This window comes from Lepidochelys kempii, chromosome 10 (assembly GCF_965140265.1).
Source record: "Lepidochelys kempii isolate rLepKem1 chromosome 10, rLepKem1.hap2, whole genome shotgun sequence".
In the NCBI taxonomy this organism is placed as follows: Eukaryota; Metazoa; Chordata; order Testudines; family Cheloniidae; genus Lepidochelys; species Lepidochelys kempii.
Window position 1 is genome coordinate 38,254,818 of NC_133265.1, and position 23,313 is coordinate 38,278,130.

Sequence of the window (23,313 nt, forward strand, 5' to 3'; positions counted from 1 at the left end):
GGAAGTCCCACCGATTGCTGACCACCTGGTCTTTAGACCTGGTCAGGGAACCCCCTCTGTCAGCCTTCCTCTTTTTGTGGGGCCTCACAAATGTCTGGGATCTGTGCACAGAGCCATGGCGGTGCCTAGGGTCTCTAGAGGAGTCGACAGTGCCGAAGCACTGGGCACCAAAGAAGCTGCACTTGGAGCTGGGTCTGCTGCACCGGGCTCCAACTGAGGCTTAAATGCTACCTCCATAAGCAAAACTCGGAGGCGCTGTTCTCTGTCTTTAAGGGTCCTGGGGCAAAACCCTCTACAGATCTTAAAACGCTCCCTAAGATTACCCTCACCGAGACACTTCAAGCACGAAGTGTGCGGGTCATTTCTCAGCATAAGCCTGCCGCAGTCTGAGCATGGCTTAAAGCCTGGGGACTGAGGCATACCCTGGTGCCAGGGAAAAGCATCAGGGGCGGGGGGGGGGAACCCCCATAGGAACCTTATGAGAAAAACAATCTACACTAAGTGTAACTATTCTACTACCAATTCTAACTATACATACAAAGGGTGATAATGCGAAGCTTGCTGAAGCGAGAGCAGTGGAGTTCCAGCTAGCCATCACGGGTAGTAAGAAGGAACTGGGGCGGGGTCAAGTCAGCAGGGCTCTATATTGGGTGCCACGAAGGCGCAACTCCAGGGGGCACCCAGACCGACCCTGCAGATACTGCTAGGGGAAAAATCTTCCAGCTGTCGTGCATGTAGCGTGCTCACACCTGATTGGAATTGACATGAACAAGCATTTGATGAAGAACTTGAGAATACAAAAGGGTCAACTTCTCACAAGAGTGGTTTGTGAGTGTATAAAACATCAGTTTATCATCAGATACTATTGACCTGGCAATACACCTCACTAGGTAAGGCTGGGTCTTCTAACCTCAGCTTCTCCCTGTAAACACTGAAAGTAGAGCAGTAAAATTTGGCAGGAGTCTACAAAGTAAAAAATATATATACATATATATTTTTTTAAGAAGCCAAGGACTAAATAGGCCAAGATAACCTCTACAGGGCATGCACACACATGGCCACAAAAAAGCCTGCACTCCCACTGCCTTTGATGTACTTATTCTATGAATTCAGTCTCCAGGGTTGTCAGTCTAGCATTTTTCACTAGTACAAAATTCCCTTAAGGTAAAAAAGGAAAAAAAAAAGAAAAGACAGAAACCTGAGTTATAGATTCAGACCCTTGTAAATGCTTATTAATACCTGCGAGAGAGATCAAAGATTTTAAAGTGAGCCAAGTCCGTTCCCACAGCCAGGAAATTCCCGCAGACATCCAACAGGCAGGGATTCCCCTCTGCTTCAGAGAATATCAGCAGCTGTTTGACAGTACCCTGGGGACGGGAGATAGCAGCAACTTTAAATGTTAACTTTCTGACAGGGAGGTTTTTCTGTCAATTAAGCTTGCACATCAAGCCCACTTCTGTTTTATCCCAACAACCACCACTAATGTAATAAGTGCATCACAGCAATTTGTTGATACTATCCTGTGACTTAAGGCTTTATGGGAATATACTTATGAATGTATATATGACATAACTAGAATGTGTTTTATGCTACATATTCCATGTAACATATCTCTGTAAAGGTTATGATCTACTGAATCTATTAATCCTATTTGTATGCATGTATCATTTTTGTATTTGAAGTTATGAATATTAGCTGCATACTTGTTTGATTCTGAGTAGGTTTTAGTGAAGCAGTTGGTTAGCTTCCTGAGAAAAGACTATTCTCAGTAAGTGCCCAGTCAAGAAGCCCTTAAGCCAACAATGAACTTAAAGATGCCAATCACATCTGGGCTTTCCCAGGAATGTGGCTTGGCTGGTAAGGAACTCAGTCATGCATGGACATGTGACTTGCCCAGGTGACTCCAAAACTCCATTTTGTAGCTGGACTTTGCATAGGAGAGAGGAGGGGGTCTCCACCCACAAGAGAGAGTCTATTTAAACCACAGGGAGACCCCTGCATTCTGTCTTCAGCTGGCTAAAGAGAAAGCCTCTCCACATCCAAGGATACCTGAAAGAAACTGCAACAAAGGACTGTAACTACAGGGGGTGTGAGTGATTGCTGGACCCAGACTTGAAGGAGGCTAGTCTGTAAAAGGAAGCTTATTGGTGACGTTTTTATCTGTATTCAATTTTATTACCGTACTTGTAAGGGCTTGGGGGGATATTTTGGGGAAATAGGAACTCCAAGTGGTCCTTTCCCTGATTGTTTGTTAAATCACTTGGTGTGGCAGCGAATACTTAATCCAAGGGCAAAGACTTTGTGCCTTGGGGAAGCTTTAATCTAAGCTGGTAGAAATAAGCTTAGGGGGTCTTTCATGCAGATCCCCACATCTGTACCCTAGAGTTCAGAGTGGGGAGGGAACCCTGACAGTACTAGACATAGACTTGTGTGTTTTATTTTATTTTGCTTGGTAATTCACTTTGTTCTGTCCGTTACTACTTGGAACGACTTAAATCCTACTTTCTGTATTTAATAAAATCACTTTTTACTTATTAATTAACCCAGGGTATGTATTAATACCTGGGGGGAAAGGGCGGGCAAACAGCTGTGCACCTCTCTCTCTCTATCAGTGTTATAGAGGGCGAACAATTTATGAGTTTACCCTGTATAAGATTTATAAATGGATTTTAAAACGGATTTATTTAGGATTTGGAACCCATTGGGAGTTGGGCATCTGAGTGTTAAAGGCAGGAACACTTCCTAAGTTGCTTTCAGTTAAGCCTACAGCTGTTAGGGGATGTGGTTCAGACCCTGGGTCTGGGTTTGCAGCAGGCTAGTGGGTCTGGCTCAAACCAGGCAGGGCACTGAAGTCCTAAGCTGACAGGGCAGGAAAGCAAGAGCAGAAGTAGTCTTGACACATCAGGTGGAAGTCCCCAGGGGGTTTCTGTGATCAAACCCGTCACATATCCTATCTAGGAACAGCTATACAATAGATGGGAGGGGGATGGAAGTTACCCACCTTTTTGTAACTTGTTTTTCTAGATGTGTTGCTCATGCCCATTCCATTGTAGGTGTGCATGCATCCACTTGTGCAGCTGTCAGAGACTTTTGCCTTAGCGGTATCCATAGGGCCAGCTATGGTGCCCTCTGGGGTGCTGCACTCACACCATGGTATATCAGGCGCTGCCAGTCCTACGCCCTCTCAGTTCCTTCTTGCTGACAACTCCAACAGAGGGGTAGGAGGGCACTTAATGGAATGGACATGAGCAACACATCTTGAAGAACAGTTATGAAAAGGTGGGTAACTGTTCTTTCTTCGAGTGTTTGCTCATGTCGATTCCACTGTAGGTGACTCACAAGCAGAATCCTCTGAGATGGGCTCAGAGTTCACAGTCTTGCAGATTGGAGCACTGCTCTGCCAAAACCAGCGTCGTCTTGAACTTGTTGGGTCAGCACAAAGTGCAAAGCGAATGTGTGGACAGACAACCAGGTTGCAGCCCAATAAATTTCCTGGATCAGCACTTGAGCTGCTGACGCCTGCACCCTAGTTGAGTGAGCCGTCATGATCGCGGGTGGGGCCACCTTTTGCCAGCTTGTAACAGTAACAGATGCAGGCCGTGATGCGAGACAAAATTCTCTGGGCAGACACTGGGCGACCCTTCATCCTGTCTGCGACAGCAACAAACAACTGTGTAGACTTACAGAACAGCTTTGTTCTATCTATGTAGAAGGCCAGTGCCCATCTGACATTCAGGGTATGCAGCTTGCGTTCCTCATCCATTGCATGAGACTTTGGACAAAGGACTGGTAAGAATATGTCTGGGCCAGTATGGAACTGGGAGATGACCTTGGGCAGAAAGGCCGGGTGCAGACACAGCTGGATCTTGTCCTTATAGATGATCGTATAAGGTGGTTCCAACATGAGTGCCCCGATCTCGGATACCCTGTGGGCTGAAGTTATAGCAACTAAGAAGGAGACCTTCCATGATGGGAGCAGGAAGCCAAGGGATCAAAGGGGAGTCCCATGAGTCTTGACAGCACAAGATTCAAGGGGGGAACTGGGTCCCGGATATGCGGGTAAAGGCGCTCCAGACCTTTCAAGAACTGCACCGTCATGGGATGAGCGAAGACCGATCTGCCTTGAAACAGAGGGTGGAATGCCGAAATGGCTGCCAGGTATACCTTGACCGAAGATAGTGACAGGCCCTAGAGCTTAAGGTGCATCAAATAGTCCAGGATGTCTTGCAGCTAATGTGATGATCCGAGGCCCAAAACATGAACTGCTTCCACTTTGCCACATAGGTAGCTCTAGTGGAGGGTTTCCTGCTGCCCAGCAGGGCCTGCTGGACACCAGCAGAACACCACTGCTCGTCCCCTTAGCCATGCAGTAGCCAGGCTGTCAAGTGCAGCGCCGCCAGGTTCAGATGCAGCAGATTGCTGTGGTTCTGGGACAGCAGATCCGGCCAAAGAGGCAGCTGCAGCGGGGTGGCTGCCGAAAGTCTCAGCAGCAGTGTTGACAAGGCCACGCTGGGGCTATAAGGATGACCATCATTTGGTTCTGCTTCACCTTTAGCAGGACCTTGTGGATTAACGGCACTGGCAGAAAGGCGTAAATCAGCGTTTCCGACCATGGGATCAGGAAAGTGTCCAACAGGGAGCCCTTGTCCCTGCCCTGCAGAGAACAGAATATGTGGCACTTTCTGTTCTGCCAGGATGTGAACAGGTCGACCTGGGGAGTCCCCCACCTGTGGAAGATTAGGCTGACCAGTTCCGGATGGAGCGACCATTCGTGGCAAGACGAGAAGGTCCTGCTGAGGCGATCTGCCAGGATGTTCTTGGTTCCGGGCAGTTGGGTGGCTACCAGATGAACGGCATGCCGCACACAGAAGTCCCAGAGGCTGAGCAGTTCCTGACAAAGGGCCGAAGACCTGGCACCACCCTGCCTGTTGATGTAATACATTGCAGTGGTATTGTCTGTGAGGACCTGCACCACCTTACCTTTCAGGTCAGGCAAGAAAGCCTGGCAGGCCAGGAAAACTGCTCTGACCTTTTTGACATTGATATGAAGGGCTAGACCATTTTGTAGCCAAGAGCCCTGGGTGTTGAGCTCACCCAGATGGGCTCCCCAGCCCAGATCCGATGCATCTGAGACCAGGGTCAGCACCGAGACAGGGTCGCAAAGGGAACTCCTTGCAGCACCGACTTGGGATCCTGTCACCAGCCTAGGGACAAGAGGACGTGGCTCGGCATCATGACCACTTGGTCCAGGGGGTGCCTGCGGGGGATGTAGACTGAGGCCAGCCACACCTGCAGAGATCTTAGATGAAGGCAGGCATGGCTGATCACATACATGCACACAGCCATGTGGCCCATCAGTCGCAGACACACGTGGGCCGTGGTGAGCGGGTGGGTCTTTATGTGGGAGAGCAAGTCCACCAGGGCCTGAAAACATGCTTCCAGAAGGAAGGCCTTGGTTCGCGTGGAGTCGAGGACCACTCTAATGAACTCTATGCATTGAACTGGGGTTAATGTGGACTTTTCTGTGTTTATTAACTGGCCCAGGTCACTACCGGTGGATAGCACAGATCGAGGCTCCTTTGCACCTGCTCCAGAGACCTGCCATTGATGAGTCAGTCGTCGAGATATGGACAGATCTGGACTCCTCGACGCCCCAGGTAAGCCACTACCGGTGCCACACATTTCATGAACACCCTGGGGGCCGAGGACAGGCCAAAGGGTAGCACCATAAACTGGAAGTGGTGCCCAGCCACTATGAAACACAGAAAACGCCTGTGTCCTGGGAATATGGAGATGTGACAGGCATCGGTCGGTTCTCCGAGCCCCTAGGGGCGATGGAGAGCAATGGTCTCCGTGGCAGGCCTCGGCCCCACCTCCCGGGCGTTGGGGAATTAGTGGGAAGGAGTGCCGGCCGGAATCAGTAGCGCGCCCCTCAGGCAGGGGAGCGCCGGCAAGAGTCAGTAGCGCGCCCCTCAGGCAGGGGAGCACCGGCAAGAGTCAGTAGCGCGCCCCTCAGGCAGGGGAGCGCCAGGGTAGGGGAACACAGGGCCACCCAACTCCACTGCTTTCCAACCCAGGGCCCTAACAGTGGCGGGAGGCGAAGGACCCGCCGCTGGGTCAGCGGGGCAGTCTGCGCCCGCTGCCCAAATACACCCACTCCATGGTGTAGTTGGGCCCCTGGGCTACTTCCTACCCGGTCTCTCTCAGGCGGGTCGCTCCGGTCCCTCCAACTCCTCCGGGTAGTCCGCTGCGGGCAGCTCTGGTTCCTCCAGGTATTCCGCTGCGGGCCAGTCCCACTCCCCCTCGGTATTGGACTCACGCTGGCCCGGGCTGCAGTCAGGCCCCTCCAGGTCCTCTGGGTATTCAGCGGCCGGCAACCCTGGTTGCCACAGGCCTTCCCCCCAGTCAGGCTCCTCCTTGCCCAGGGCTTCGCCTGGGTCAGCAGCAGGATTGCGAGGGAGCAGCCTGTGTCTGTCTCCCTCCCTGGTGCTCTCCTCACTGGGCAGAGGGCCCCGCCCTTTGTACTTCCTGTCCCACCCTTCCCCTTCCAGGGATTGGCGGAAGCTTGGCCTGGCCCCGCCCACTCAGGCTCAGAGGGTAGCTCTTTACCCTCTGGTTCGGAGGGGAGCCACCCTGGCTCCCTACAGGAGACATGAAAGTACGTGTCCTTTAAGTCGAGAGCGGCATACCAGTCCCTTGGATCCAGGGAAGAGATGATGGAGGCAGGGAGACCATGAGGAACTTCAACTTCTTGAGAAACTTCTTTAGGTCCAGAATGGGTCTGAGGCCCAGAATTAGGAAGTAGTGGGAGTAGAATCCTCTTCCTCTTCCTTCCATGTCCCGAGGAACCTCCTCCACAGCCCCATGCCCAGGAGCTTCTTGACCTCCTGGATAGAAGTTGCTTGTGAAAAGGGCCCTGAAGAGGGATGGGGAGGTGGGAGGGAGGGGTGAGAGGGAGGAGTGGTCAAAAATTGCAGGGTATAGCACTGAGCCACTATGTCCAGGACCCAGCAGTCCAACATAACCCGTGACCAGCCCAAGCAGTCTGGGAAGGGTGGTTGAGGAAAAAGCAGGAAGGATCTGGGCAGTTAGCTGGTATGTCACTCCCGAATGCACCCTCAAAATGAGCACTTCCGGTCCCCTGGTGCTTTCCTGTGGGAGGCTGCACAGGAGATCAGGATGATGAAGGGTGGTGGCAGCTAAACCAGATGTCCCTTTTCCTCACAGGCCCTTGTCAAGGCTGCTACTGTTAAGACAGTCTTTCCAGCCTCCTCCACTGTCTCGACGCCTGAGAAGTGTGCATCCCCAGGGAGCGGAGGGTCGTCCCCATGTCTTTTAGGCTGTGCAGTCGCGTATCGGTTTGATCTGAAAAAAGGCCAACACCATCAAACGGGAGGTCCTGAATAGAGAACTGCATCTCCTGGGACAGTCCGGCAGTCTAAAGCCAGGAACTGCACCACATGACCACTGCCGAGGCTACCACCTGGGCAGCTGAATCGGCCACATCCCAAGCCATTTGGAGAGTGCACCGAGCTGCCGCAGTACACTCCTCCACTAGAGTTGCGAACTCCTGGGCCGTCTCCTGAGACATGGAGTCCTTGAACTTGAGGAGAGAGTCCCACAATTTAAAGTTATAGCGACAGAAGAGGGCCTGGTGGTTCGCCACCCGAAACTGAAGGCTGGCCATAGAAAAAAAAAATCTTGCGACCAAACAAATCCAGCCTCTTGGCCTTCTTATTCTTAGGGGTGGAACTGGTGGGCCCGTTTATCCCTCTCGTTGACCGTCAACATGACCAACGATCCAGGTGGCAGGTGGGTGTATAAGTACTCAAACCCTTTTATGGGAACGAAGTTCTTCTTTTCTGCCCTCTTAGAAATGGGCAGGATGGAGGATGGGGTTTGCCAGATGGTCTTGGCAATGTTCAGGACCCCCTCATACACTGGGAGTGTGATGTGGGCCGGGTAAGATGGTGAAAGTACATTAAATAATGTGTCTGTCTGCTCCTCCCTCTCCTCCACCTTGAGGTCCAAGTTTGATGCCACCCTACGGAGCAGTGTCTGGTGCACCCTGAAATCATCTGGTGGGCTAGCTCTAGAGGGGCCCACCACTGCCCTGTCCAGAAAGGTGGAGGATGATTGAACCACCAAGGGAGATACAGTGGTGTCCTCACCCGCTGGGGAGGGCGGTCTCGGGGTAGGTACCAGCTCCTCACCCGTGGTGGCTACCAGAGTGTCCTGCACTAAACCCGGTGCTGTTGGTACCATGGGCGCTGACTTTGGCCTGTGTAACGCGGCGACTGAGGGCTGGCAAGAGTGGAGCAATGGCATAACAAGAATGCCCCAGCTGTTCCAATAAGGTCGTTGGGTCGGCCACTGGGCCTGCTGTCAGGCTGGCACCGATGCCGCTGACGCGTTCCCTGGAGCCCAATAACATTGCTGCCTGGGCGAGGGGCTGAAGTCCACCTCCGAGCCGGAGAAGTCGTCACCCTCCAGTGACTAAGGCGAGGCTGGTGAGGCTTGGGTCTGGTGGCTCACCATCGCCACTGGCGACCACTGCCCGGAGCAGTCTGATCAGTGCCAGGAGTAGGGAAAGCAGCGCCAGGTCAGGGAGCAACCTCAAGGTCTCAGTAATGGTGACCAACAGCATGACAAAGACCAGTCCCGAGGAGATAGTCTATGCCTGTGCGAGCCCCGGTGTGAAGACGGGGATCGGGAGCACAGTGCCGATGACTTGTAGCAACGAGCCGGAGACCTGGGCCAATGCAGAGACCAAGAACATGTCAACCTATGGCTCTGTCTTGGTTCTGGAGACTGGTGGTGCTCACTTGTCTTGTGCAAGGTCTTGCTGGCAGGCTTGCCCTCATGGGGAGCCATAACCCGTGCCAGCTGCGGCGGGGGCATTCTTAGCTGTCCAGGCTGAGAGGGAGTCGACTGCACCGTTGGCTCGGGCCCTTCACTGTTCCCTGAAGTTGGTGGCGTGTCCTTTCAGGGGGAGGAACTCCCTGGGGCTAAGCCCTTTTGCGGGTCCGGAGTAGGCGTAAGGCCCGAACAGGGTCCTTTGCCCAGAGCCCCCTAGTCGGGTTTGCTCAGTGCCAACTTCTTTGTTTTCTTTGGCACCAGGGATTGGTGCCGGGAAGAGCCTGATGCCAGGGGTGCACTACGCACCGAAGCCGAAGTGCTGTGTGCCATGTCGGGCCATGCCAGCTCCAAAGCTGGGCACAGGGTAACCTGCATCACGAGGGCCCTGAAACTTATGTTGCGCTCTCTCTGTGTCCGAGGACGAAAGTTCTTACAGATGCAACAGCACTCCTTTATTTGGGATTTCCTGAGGCAGCTTAGACAACTATCTTGCGGGTCACTAACAAGCATAGGCCTGTTACATGTGGAGCAAGGCTTAACACCTGGAAACTGGGGCATGCCCCTCCTGGGGCAAAGTCTCCACCAGGACACTATCTAACTAAACACTTAACAGCTACTTAAAAGCTAACTAACAACAATTAAACTTGGTGGGATAATTCACATGACTGGAGTATTGTCATGGATGGATATAAACTGTTCAGGAAGGACAGGCAGGGCAGAAAAGGTGGGGGAGTTGCATTGTATGTAAGAGAGCAGTATGACTGCTCAGAACTCCGGTATGAAACTGCAGAAAACCTGAGAGTCTCTGGATTAAGTTTAGAAGTGTGAGCAACAAGGGTGATGTCATGGTGGGAGTCTGCTATAGACCACCGGACTAGGGGGAGGAGGTGGACGAGACTTTCTTCTGGCAACTCACAGAAGTGACTAGATCGCAGGCCCTGGTTCTCATGGGAGACTTCAATCACCCTGATATCTGCTGGGAGAGCAATACAGCGGTACACAGACAATCCAGGAAGTTTTTGGAAAGTGTAGGGGACAATTTCCTGGTGCAAGTGCTGGAGGAACCAACTAGGGGAAGAGCTCTTCTTGACCTGCTGCTCACAAACAGGGAAGAATTAGTAGGGGAAGCAAAAGTGGATGGGAACCTGGGAGGCAGTGACCATGAAATGGTCGAGTTCAGGATCCTAACACAAGGAAGAAAGGAGAGCAGCAGAATATGGAGCCTGGACTTCAGAAAAGCAGACTTTGACTCCTTCAGAGAACTGATGGGCAGGATCCCCTGGGAGAATAACATGAGGGGGAAAGGAGTCCAGGAGACTGGCTATATTTTAAAGAATCCTCATTGAGGTTATAGGGACAAACCATCCCGATGTGTAGAAAGAATAGTAAATATGGCAGGAGACCAGCTTGGCTTAACAGTGAAATCTTTGCTGAGCTTTAACACAAAAAAGAAGCTTACAAGAAGTGGAAGACTGGACAAAGGACCAGGGAAGGGTAAAAAAATATTGCGCAGGCATGCAGGAGTGAAATCAGGAAGGCCAAATCACACTTGGAGTTGCAGCTAGGAAGAGATGTTAAGAGTAACAAGAAAGGGTTTCTTCAGGTATGCTAGCAACAAGAAAAAGGTCAAGGAAAGTGTGGGCCCCTTACTGAATGGGGGAGGCAACCTAGTGACAGAGCATGTGGAAAAAGCTCCAGTACAGTGACCACTAAATTCAAGCTGTCGCGCCCTGGGTGGTAGACCGAGGTGAGCCATGCTTGCAACGGCCTGAGCCGGAGCCTGGCATGTCGGGTCACGTACGTCCACGAAGCCATGTGGCTGAGGAGACTCATGCACCCTCATGCTGTCGAGGTCGGGAATTGCAGAAGGCCTTGAAAGATGCCCACGATAGCCCGGAAGCGGGAGTCTGGTAGGAGGGCCTGCACCTGAACAGACGCCAGCACTGCCCCGATGAATTCTATCCTCTGGGTCAGTTCTAGGGTCGATTTCTCCACGTTGAGGAGGAGACCCAGCCATTCAAACATACATTTGGCCAGGTGGAGTTGGGACTGCATCTGCTTTCTGGTGCAGCCCCAAATTAACAGTCATCAGGTAGGGATACACTTGTACCTGCCGTCGACAGAGGAAGGCAGCCACAATCAACATACACTTGGTGAACACTTGTGGGGACCTTGAAAGGCCAAATGGAAGGGCCATAAACTGGTAATGTTCGCGGTTGACCACGAAGCGCAGGAAGTGTCTGTGCGCCAGATGAACTGCTATGTGGAAGTACGCCTCCTTCATGTCGAGGGCAGCATACCAGTCTCCAGGATCCAAGAGGAGGATAATGGTGCCAAGGGAGACAATGCGGAACTTCAACTTTACTATGAATTTGTTGAGCCAGTGCAGATCCAGAATGGGCCGGAGGCCCCCTTTGGCCTTGTGGATTAGGAAATAGCAGGAGTAGAACCCCTTGCCACTTAGATCCCGTGCAACCTCTTCTATCGCACCCATGGCAAGGAGCGCCCGAACCTCCTGAATAAGGAGATGCTCGTGAGCGGGGTCCCTGAAGTGGGACGGGGAAGGGGGGTGGGAAGGCGGGTAGGAGCAGAATTGGAGAGCATTTGCCGCTTCCACCGTGAGGAGGACCCAGCAGTCCAAGGTTATTTGGAACCATGCACGGTGGAAGTGGGATAAACTATTCAAAAAGGGTGGGGAAGGATCCAGGAGTAAGTCTGGTATGCCATCCTCGGGCATCCTTTCAAAAGGCCTGCTTGGAACCCGACGATGGTTTGGTCAGGCCCTGGCCTTGACCAGACGGGAGGTTGGAGAGCTTCCTTCTGCCATTCCTCCCCCACCACCTGTAAAAATCCTGCCTCGACCGAGGAGGATACGAGCGCTGTTGCGGCTGCTGGGGCTTGAAGTGTTTCCAATGGGTTGCTGGGGTGTGCATACCCAGGGACTTCATCGTTGCGCTCGAGGCCTTAAGGCTATGCAGCCTAGAGTCAGCCTGTTCTGTGAACAGGCCCTCCCCATCAAAGTGCAGGTCCTGCAGTGTCTGCTGAACCTCAGGAGGCAGGCCAGGCCTCATGGCAACCCCGGAGGACAAGGTACAAGTGGCTGAGTCTTCAGCGTCCAGTGAGGCCTGCAAAGAGGTCTGTTCCACTGTCTTGCCCTCTTCAATAAGAGTCCCAAACTCCTCTCTGGACTCAGGTGGTATACGCTTCTTGAACTTCAGCATAGAGTTCCAGGAGTTAAGGTTGTAGCAGCTCAGGAGTGCCTGCTGATTAGCAATCCGGAGCTGGAGCCTCCCTGTGGAGTACACCTTGCAGCCAAACAAGTCCAGCTACTTGGCGTCCTTAGACTTAGGAGCTGGGGCCTGCTGCCAGTGCCTCTCCTTCTCATTCATGGCCGCAACTACCAGCGAGCAGGGCTTCAGGTGCATGAAGAGGTAGTCATAGCCCTTCGAGGGTACAAACTATTTGCGTTCGACCCCGTTGGCCATAGGGGGAATGGAGGCTGGGGTCTGCCAGATGGCTTTGGCATTGGACTGAATGGTCTTGATGACGGGCAGGGCCATCCTCGATGGACCTTCCGGGGCCAAAATGACCGCCACCAAGTCCTCCGATTCCACCACCTGCTCAGCCTGCAGACCCATGTTGCATGCCACCCTGCACAGGAGGTCTTGGTGGGGGCAGATGTCTATGGGTGGCGGCCTGGAAATAGAGATGCCTGCCACAGCCTCGTCAGGGGAGGAGGAAAGAGGCCAGAGGGGGGAGAGGGTCATCTCGACCTCCCTGTTCTATGCGGGCTTGATGCCCCGTGTCACTGACCATAGGCCAAGGCTTGGGAATTGGAGTTGGAAGGGGTCCCAAGGGAGGGAGGGTTCCTCCGCACCCCGAGGAGTGGGCCGACTGGTCGAGGCTTCCAGCACCCTTGTTTCATTAGCGGCCGACCAGGAAGCTCCAGACTATGCACCCTGGGCCTGATGGTACGTCCATGAAGTCCAGAATGGTCACTGGGTAGGCCCCTGCCCATGCAGCGGCCATGATCCTGCCCCCATGTCAGGGCAGCTACGGTCTGACTGGTGGCAGTCCTGACCCAAAGACCGCGACCCCATCTCCAAACCCAAGGAATGAGATCAGGACTGCAAGGGCCAGGGTGGCACCAAGCGGATCTGCGCCGATGAGCAGTGCCAAGGAGGAGGAGAGCGGTGCCGTGAGGCTGGGGAGTACAATCAGCACAGAGACGGGGAGCGGTGCCAGGACTCTGAGCAGTGCCAGGGCTTACCCAACGGAGTCGATAGATGGATCAGTGCCAGCTTGCCTTGAGATGGTGCCGTCTGCTGAGGCACCAGAAGCTTGGTGTGGAGTGGAGGGGACCCTGGTGCCGTCATGGCAATGAGGTCCCTCGCAGCCACAAAGGTGTCCGGGGTGGACAGTAGCTGAACTTCCACCACACTGCGGCACGGGGATTCCAGCGGCAGTGGACTCAACGGCTCCCGCACTGGGGCCAAAGTCAACGGTGCCGAGTCCACAAGTTTTGCTCCCGAGCGCTTCTCCCCTGGATGCGCCAGAGGTCAGCTCCAGGGGGCTGGGTCTCTGCGAAGGAGAGCCACCCTTTTCTGGCTTCTGGTGTCACTTTGGTGCCGGGGAGTGGGAGCGGTGCCTGGGAGTGGGAGCAGTGTTGCAGGCTTCGGTGCCGGGGAGCAGTGGTGCCATGGGTCTCAGCGAGAGTCCATCCGTGGTGCCACATCCACCACCGCCGCCAGGGCGCTGTGTACCAAAGAGCTCAGTGCCAGGTCCTGCCGCGCCGAAGGAGTCCATAAGGAGCTAAGGTCCATAAGGAGCTGCTTTAGGAGAAAGTCCCACTCCTCCTTAATCCAAGGATGAAATCCCTTGCAGATTCTGCACTTCTCGGTTTGGTAAACCTCCCCCAGACACTTCAGACAAGAATCATGGGGGTCGCCCATTGGCATGGGCTTGGAGCAGGATTTGCAGGGCTTAAATCCTGGGGACTTGGGCATTAGAGCCACAAAGAAAGATGGTTAGACAACCCAACTGCCATTAACTACAAAAAAACAAAAGAAACTACCAACAAAAATCAGAACAACTACTATCATGCATCCGATGAAGTGAGCTGTAGCTCACGAAAGCTTATGCTCAAATAAATTGGTTAGTCTCTAAGGTGCCACAAGTACTCCTTTTCTTTTTACTATCTAAATGAAGCTAGGGACACGTGGAGAACTTGCTAAGCAAGACGCCACAGTTCCAACGACCATGATGGGCAGTAAGAAGGAACTGAGGGGGCGCTGGATCGGCAGGGTCATATATTGAGCACCATGTAGGCGCCACTCCAGGGGGCTCCACAGCCAACCCAAGGGATGCTGCTAGGGGAAAAACTTTCTGACGGCCGTGCATGCAGGCGTGCACTCACCTAATTGGAATCGATATGAGCAATCACCCAAAGAAAAACCGCATCTTCTTGAGATATTTGTTGAGATGATGCAGATCTAGGATAGGCCTTAGGCTCTCTTTCGCCTTGGGAATCAAGAGATAGCGGGCAGAGAATCCTTTCCCTCTCAGTTCTGGAGGAACTTCCTCCACAGCCCCTGTCCACAGGAGGGCTTGGAGAAGAAGTTGCTTGTGAGAAGGGTCCTTGAAGCGGGACGGGGCATGGGGGTGTGATTTAGGGATTTAAATAAACTGGAGGGTGTGCCCCACTGCAATGGTACTGAGCACCCAGTGGTCTGATGTTATTGACGCCCAAGCAGGGAGGTATGATAAACGGCGGTCCAAAAACAAAATGGGGATGTGCTGATCCAAGGGGGAGACTGGTACTCCATAGAATCATAGAATATAAGGGTAGGAAGGGACCTCAGGAGGTCATATAGTCCAACCCCCTGCTCAAAGCAGGACCAACACCAACTAAATCATCCCAGCCAGGGCTTTGTCAAGCCTGACCTTAAAAACTTCTAAGGAAGGAGATTCCACCACCTCCCTAGGTAACCCATTCCAGTGCTTCACCATCCTCCCAGGGAAATAGTGTTTCCTAATATTCAACCTAAACCTCCCCCACTGCAACTTGAGACCATTACTCCTTGTTCAGTCATCTGCTACCACTGAGAACAGTCTAGACCCATCCTCTTTGGAATCCCCTTTCAGGTAGTTGAAAGCAGCTATCAAATCCCCACACATTCCTCGCTTCTGCAGACTAGATAATCCCAGTTCCCTCAGCCTCTCCTCATAAGTTTTCATGTGTTCCAGCACCCTAATTATTTTTGTTGCCCTCCACTGGACTCTTTCCAATTTCTCCACATCTTTGTAGTGTGGGGCCCAAAACTGGACACAGTACTCCAGATGAGGCCTCACCAATGTCGAATAGCGGGGAACGATCACGTCCCTTGATCTGCTGGCAATGCTCCTATTTACACAGCCCAAAATGCTGTTAGCCTTCTTGGCAACAAGGGCACACTGTTGACTCATATCCAGCTTCTCGTCCACTGTAACCCCTAGGTCCTTTTCTGCTGAACTGCTGCCGAGCCATTCCGTCCCTAGTCTGTAGCAGTGCGTGGGATTCTTCCTTCCTAAGTGCAGGACTCTGCACTTGTCTTTGTTGAACCTCATCAGATTTCTTTTGGCCCAAACCTCTGATTTGTCTAGGTCCCTCTGTATCCTATCCCTACCCTCAAGCATATCTACCGCTCCTCCCAGTTTAGTGTCATCTGCAAACTTGCTGAGGGTGTAATCCATGCCATCCTCCAGATCATTAATGAAGATATTGAACAAAACCGACCCCAGGACCGACTCTTGGGACACTCTGCTTGATACCGGCTGCCACCTAGACATGGATCCATTGATCACTACCTGTTGAGCCTGATGATCTAGCCAGCTTTCTATCCACCTTATAGTCCATTCATCCAGCCCATACTTCTTTAACTTGCTGGCAAGAATACTATGGGAGACCTTATCAAAAGCTTTGCTAAAGTCAAGGAATAACCCATCCACTGCTTTTCCCTCATCCACACAGCCAGTTATCTTGTCATAGAAAGCAATTAGGTGAATCCATGCTGACTGTTCCTGATCACTTTCCTCTCCTCTAAGTGCTTCAAAATTGATTTCTTCAGGACCTGCTCCATGATTTTTCCATGGATTGAGTTGAGGCTGACTGGCCTGTAGTTCCCCAGATCCTCCTTCTTCCCTTTTTTAAAGATGGGCACTACATTAGCCTTTTTCCAGTCATCCGGGACCTCTCCCAGATCGCCATGAGTTTTCAAAGATAATGGCCAATGGCTCTGCAAATCACATCCGCCAACTCCTTTAGAACCCTCGGATGCACTGCACCCAGCCCCATGGACTTGTGCTCATCCAGCTTTTCTAAATAGTCCTGAACCACTTTTCTCCACAGAGGGCTGGTCACCTCCTCCCCATACTGTGCTGCTCAGTGCAGTAGTCTGGGAGCTGACCTTGTTCGTGAAGACAGAGGCAAAAAAAGCATTGAGTACATTAGCTTTTTCCACATGCTCTGTCACTAGGTTGCCTCCCTCATTCAGTAAGGGGCCCACACTTTCCTTGACCTTTTTCTTGTTACTAACATACCTGAAGAAACCCTTCTTGTTACTCTTAACATCCCTGGCTAGCTGCAACTCCAAGTGTGATTTGGCCTTCCTGATTTTACTCCTGAATGCCTGAGCAATATTTTTATACTCCTCCCTGGTCATTTGTCCAATCTTCCATTTCTTGTAGGCTTCTTTTTTGTATTTAAGATCAGCCGGGATTTCACTGTTAAGCCAAGCTGGTCGCCTGCAATATTTACTATTCTTTCTACACATCGGGATGGTTTGTTCCTGCAACCTCACTAAAGATCCTTTAAGGATCCATCCCCGAGCGTGCCTTCAAATGGACTGCTGTTCCCGCGTGGGAAACGGCTAGTGCCCGGTTGGGCAGTAGCATTGGCCAGCTGGCCCTGATGGCACCTGTAACCTCTCCTCATTCTTTTGTAGGGCTTATGTCCAGGTGGAGCAGAGAATCTAAGGGGTTGCTGAAGCCTGAAGTGCTTTCATGAGGCTGCCGGTATATAAACACCTAGGGACTGCAGTGTGGCTCTGGAGTCCTTGAGGCCATGCAGTTTTGAGTCTATCTGGTCCAAAAATAGTGAGGACCCTTCAAATGGAAGATCTTGCACTAGCTGCTGCACCTCTTGTGACAGTCTGAAGACTGCAGATATGAACCAGGCTGCCAAATCTACTGTATCAAAGGCAGCTTGGAGAGAAGTTCTGGCCACCGCCTCTTCTTCCTCCAAGATGGGCAAGAATTCCTGCCATGATTTTTGCAGCAGGAAGTCCTTAAATTTGGTCATGGAGTCCCAAACATTGAAGTCATATCGCCCTAGCAGCGCCTCCTAGTTTGCGACACAGAGTTGGAGACTTGCATAAGAATAAATTTGTCTACCAAAAAGGTTCAAGTGTTTTTCCTCCTCATTTTTTGGGGGTAGCACTGGGCTGGCCCTGCCTATCCCGCTCGTTGGCTGCCGCGACCACCAGGGAGTCTGGGGGCAGGTGAGAGTACATATACTTGAACCCTTTTGTGGGCACATAGTACTTCTTTACCGCCTGCAGAGAGCCAGGGTGGCTTCCTTCCGAACCAGAGGGTAAAGAGCCACCCTCTCAGCCTGAGTGGGCAGGGCCAGACCAAGCTTACGCCAATCCCGGAAAGGGGAGGGGTGGGACAGGAAGTACAAAGGGCGGGGCCCTTTGCCCAGTGAGGGCAACACCAGGGCAGCACCAGGGAGGGAGACAGACACTGGCTGCTCCCTCCAGACCCTGCTGCCAACCCAGGGGAGGCCCTGGGCCAGGAGGAACCTGACCAGGAGGAAGGCTGGCAGTCCTGGTTGCCACAGGCCGCTGAGTACCCGGAGGACCTGGAGGGGCCAGGCTGTAATCCGGGCCAGCGTGAGCCCAACACAGAGGGGGAGCTGGAGCTGCCAGCAGCTGAATACCTGGATGAGCTGGAGGGACCAGAGAGACCCGCTTGAGAGACTGGGTAGGAAGTAGCCCAGGGGCAGAACTGCACAGTGTGGTGGGTGTATTTGGTCAGCGGGGTGTGGATAGACCCCCACTGACCCAGCGGCGGGACCTTCGCCTCCCGCCACTGTCAGGGCCCTGGGCTGGAATGCAGTGGAGTCGGGTGGGCCTGCGTTCCCTTACCCCGGCCAACCTGCCTTGGGTAGCAGAATCGCACGCTACAAACCCGTGCCGGCGCTCCACGGTGCCCGAGGGGCGCGCTGCAGACTCGTGCCGGCGCTCCCCGGTGCCCGAGGGGCGCGCTGCAGACTCCGGCCGGCACACCTTTTCCGCTAATTCCCCAGCACCCGAAAGGTGTGACTAAGGCCTGCCCGTGGGACCATAGCTCTCCATTGCCCCCTAGGGGCTCGGTGGACCGACTGAAACCTGTCACACCACCCTTTTAGAAATTGGCGGCAGAGCTGAAGGTGTCTGCCATAGTGCTTTTACCCCCCCATGCAAAGGTAGAGTCACCTTGGCAGGAGCCACAAAAATATCAAAAAGGGCGTCCATTGGCTCTTTGAGCTCCTCTGCCTCCTGGCCCAGGTTGGCAGCCACCCTCTCAAGGAGATCCTGGTGGGCTCACAAGTTATCAGAAGACAGGCCATTAACAAGACCCACGAATGCCTCATCTGGGGAAGATGAGGAGGATGCCAGTGTGGACGAGTGGCCAGATCCTCTACCTCTCCTGTGGCCATCTCAACTGGGGTACTGCTGGGGTTTTGGTACCGGGTCTGAGTTTGAACCTGATTTCAGTCCTGACTGGGGCAGGGCCACAGCCCGTCTCTCAGAGATCACCACAGATGGGAGGTACAAGAACTGTCTCGGTGCTGCTGGGAACCCCCAAGGGTTCCAATACTGCCACTGGACTGGCCACTCCCTGGAGGCCACAGGCCCATAGATGGGCCAGCACAGAAGTCCGCCTGATATGCCAGGTGATGGCGCCTCTTTTGAGGGGACGCTGCCTCCCTCAGAGAGTCTGACGATGGCTCCTCATATGAAGAACAGGGCAGTGTCGTTGATGCACCCTCTTGCCGGCTATGATGGGTAGCTGGAGAATGATGCCTCTGTACCAGAGACCAGCAATCGGTGTTGGAACTCTGGTGAGTGGCATCAGGACTCCGGTGATGGGTGCTCGGGTTCGGGGGATTGGTGCTGGGTGACCAATGCCTGGGAGCGGGTGATCGGTGCCATTGCTCCACTGGAGACTGACGTCGGGTAGGTGATGGAGACTGGTGATGGGCTGGGGACCATGGTGGAGGGCATAGGCGCTGACTCTGTGGGTGCTCCAGGGCTGGAGCATCCATGGGGAAAAATGGTGGGTGCTGAGCACCCACCGCTAGCCCCCCTATCACCACCCACCGCCAGCACCTCCCGCTCACCGGCGGGCCCTGTGGATCAGTGCCTCCCCCTCCTTCCTAGCCTCCTGCAAGCCGCAAAGCAGCAGTTTCACGGTGTGCAGGAGGCTGGGAAGAAGTGGAGAGGAGAGAGGACGCAGCACGGTCAGGGGAGGGAGTGGAACTGGGTGGGAAGAGATGGGGTGGGAGTGGAGAGGGGGCAGGAAGAAGCGGGGCGGGGCCTTGAAGGAAGGGGTGGAGTTGGGATGAGGCCTAGGGCAGAGCCGGGGGTCGAGCATCGCACGGCACTTTGGAAAGTCAGTGTTTGTGATTGAGGGCCCTGTGCAGGCTTCCCCCACAATACAACTGCCCTCAGTAGTTCCCTGGCGGTAGGCAACCAGTTCCAAGGTGTAAGAGGAACTGGCAGGGCCAGCAGGTCCCTGGCCACCTGAAAGGCTTCCAGCATTAAGGGCACCCTCAGGTGTGCTGTGCCTCTGCAATTCCCAGGCATATGGGGTGGCTCCTAGTTTGGGCTGGACACCCTTGCGGTGAAGCTGCACGCCCTTGTGGTGAAGGCAAGTAGCCCAGCACAGGTCACGTCTCGCTCCCCAAGTCTCTCTGGTGTCCTTTGGGCACTGGGGAGCACCCTCTTGGGGCATGCTTCTTGTGCCACTTTCTCTGCACTGGGGATGTAGAGCAGTGCTGAGGGGTGCATGGTGCCGGAGGCGCACTACACACTGAGGCAGACATGCTCAGTGCCGAGTCCAACCAGCTCAGCTCGGAGCCCAATCTAGCACGGCTTCCATCAGCAGAGCTTTCAGCCTGGTGTCCCAGGCTTTTTAAGTGTGGGGTCTAAAGCCCTGGCAGATCCTGCACTTCTCTTACATGAGCCTCTACCAGGCACTTTAAGCAGCTGACGTGGGATCACTCATGGGCATGAGTTTAGTGCAGGCAGCACATGGCTTGACACCCAGAGATCAGGGCATTCCCCATCCTGGGAACAACGTCCCTTAAGGGGACTAACTCACTAACTAATCACTAAAAGAAACTAACACCTAAAACTAACTATTTACAAGAAAACAGTTCAGTGAACCACAAGTAGAGGCATGCCAAAGCAAGGCATGTTCTAGCAATTGTCATGGGCGGTAAGAAGGAACTGGAAGGGCGCAGGGCCGGCAGTGCCCCTTATGCTGGCCCATAAGCGTGGGCATCCAGGGGGTGCTAGAGCTGGCCCTACAGATACCACTGGGAGAAGAATCTCCGGTAACAGTGCATGTGGCTTGTGCACACCTGACATGGAATGGACATGAGAAATTACTTGAAGTAGTCTGAGTTACAAACTCTGCAAGGGAGCACTTAAATCTAAACCAAAAGCCTTTTTCACTGGAATGTAAATATAATTTAATGGAAACATCTCTACTGGGTTTTAGAAATCCTAAAATTATTTTTATAAAACTTAATTTTGGGCAAAAATTGACTAAACAGTATCTCTTTAATTTACTTAAATTAGGTGTATACTTGAATAATAAGTTACTGAGTCCTGGAAACCAAGACCTGTTTTGTACAGGTAATTTATGAAACCAGTTTAAGTCTCTCTTGAATCTTTTATCTCTGCTGATTTTTAAACACCATAGATTTTAGACTGAAAGTTTCCAAAACAGATGTATAAACTGTGCTCACAATATCTAAGTGGGGATACAAACATGTACATGTTTGCACAAAGAATGCAGTTACATACATAGAAATACTGACTGTAGAAGCACACACCCATTTGAATGCACATTTATCCATTCTAGACATGCAACTGTATTTTACACATGCATTTACCTGCTTGTGCCCACATATTTTGACACATTTTAAAAACTCTGGCCCTTACAAAGTCCCTTTGTCTATTATTGTTGTTTCTTATTATTTAGATTGTAGTAGTGCCCAAATATGCTAGGTGTTTTATAATACAGAAAATGACACAGGTCCTTCAGCCAAAACTTTAAATTGCACATTTTCCTTCCTATGCCAAGGGAGAGGTGCAACGTTTACTGAACCCCAATCTGTATTTTTTCAGCCATAAACACAGCACCGGACCTCTGAGAGGGATGAGAGATGACTGGTTAGTTTCAACCCTATAGGTCACTGCCCTTCTCTGGTGAGTAAGAAAGGGGTTCTTGAATAATCAGTGAGGCCAGCACCCTATACCACAAGAACATATGCACCCCTATCTGGGTCTGGTTTGCCTCAGGCACTGATCTGAGGAGAAACTAAACAAGAAAAAACAGTGTGGGTCAACTACATGCAGCTGGGTAAACTCACTAAGTAAGCTTCCCAGGCACTTCAGTAATGTATTATTAACTATCCCATTGTTCCACCAGCCCTGGACCAGCAGTACTCACCTGCCAGGTGCGGACCTGAACTCGATTTGGCTCAACTGTGTAAATGCTTTCTTCATGCATAGCCAGCACTGGAGAATCACAGAGGAAAGAGCCTGGAACATTCACAAGAATACCATCATTAGAATAAACGGTTACATGCTATTAATCAAAGTAAAACATTCTGCCCAGAAAGCAGTCTCTTTCAGCCTAATTCATGAAGTGACTAGTCCTTAAAGTGGTCTCAAGAAACCAGTGTGCATTGACAGCAGGTCATTTCCAACTCCAAACAAATCTGTTTTTCAACCATTCTGTAGCAGTTCCCAAAATACTCCCCCTCCCCACATTCATCTGTCCCTTATGCTGGTTTCTCATCAGGAACTACATCCAGAGTATGAAATTATAACTCAAACAGAAGGCACTCCATATGCTCTGTTCATATGTAAGGGGTGGAAGAGCAGGGGGAGGCAGAGAGATGGAAATTGACCAGCCCCAGTTTTACTATCAGATGAGATGATTCACCCTTCCATGATTTCGCTACAAGTGGGAAGTTGTAAATGAGGGTGCAACAGAACTGGAGTTGCTCTGGAACAATCTGTGAATATCACATGCTGACCGGGCTATTGGGATAGTTACTGGAATATGTTGGTTTAGTAATAGGGAGGATTATAAGGACAAAATCAGCAGGAAGGGAAGAAGAATAGCCCACGATAAGCCACTTCTCAGCAAACACCTGAAGGTTCTTTAGAGAAAACGTGTGAACTACTGGCCTTTAAGAGTCCACCCCATGGCTCCAGCCAACTTACAGAACCAATTTTGACAGCATCATCCATGCCTGGGAATCAGAAGACCAAAAGGACTAGAGCAGTTTAAAAAAATCTCTCAATCGCTCTCTCTCTCTCCAGCGAGCAGGTAGTGGTTGGGGAACTGTTTGCAGGGGCAGACTGACAAAAAGTTCCAGTGAGGGTATCTGAAGAAGCTAGGTGTGCCTAGCGCACCATCACAGGATGGTAGGACTTTAGGTAAGACAGACATGTATGTAAAAGATTGCATCTGAAGAAGTGGTTTTTTATCCATGAAAGCTTATGCCCAAATAAATCTGTTAGTCTTTAAGGTGCCACAAGAAGTGGAAGATTGGACAAATGACCAGGTAGGAGTATAAAAATATTGCTCAGGCATACAGGAGTGAAATCAGGAAGGCCAAATCACACTTGGAGTTGCAGCTAGCCAGGGACTTTAAGAGTAACAAGAAGGGTTTCTTCAGATATGGTAAAAAGAAAAGGAGTACTTGTGGCATCTTAGAGACTAACCAATTTATTTGAGCATAAGCTTTCGTGAGCTAAGAAAAAGGTCAGGGAAAGTGTGGACCCCTTACTGAATGAGGGAGGCAACCTAGTGACAGAGCATGTGGAAAAAGCTAATGTACTCAATGCTTTCTTTGCCTCTGTCTTCACGAACAAGGTCAGCTCCCAGACTACTGCACTGAGCAGCACAGTATGGGGAAGAGGTGACCAGCCCTCGGTGGAGAAAGAAGTGGTTCAGAATTATTTTAAAAAGCTGGACGAGCACAAGTCCATGGGTCCAGTTGCACTGTATCCGAGAGTGCTAAAGGAATTGGCGGATGTGATTTGCAGAGCCATTGGCCATTATCTTTGAAAACTCATAGTGATCCAGGAGAGGTCCCGGATCACTGGAAAAAGGCCAATGTAGTGC

The 23,313-nt window shown here is 52.0% G+C and overlaps 1 protein-coding gene across 5 annotated transcripts in view; it reads right to left on the reverse strand.

Moving 5' to 3' along the window:
- IFT140 (intraflagellar transport 140) overlaps positions 1-23,313 on the reverse strand; it is a 247,126-nt gene that overhangs the window by 132,913 nt on the left and 90,900 nt on the right. For 4 of the 5 annotated variants that reach the window (XM_073362955.1, XM_073362954.1, XM_073362953.1 and 1 more), the window contains 2 exons: positions 21,625-21,716; positions 1,240-1,367 (listed from right to left, as the gene is read on the reverse strand). In XM_073362955.1, the coding sequence (XP_073219056.1) occupies positions 1,240-1,367; positions 21,625-21,716 (220 nt within the window). The remainder of the gene's footprint in view (positions 1-1,239; positions 1,368-21,624; positions 21,717-23,313) is intronic. The other variant, XM_073362957.1, reaches the window with a different exon arrangement.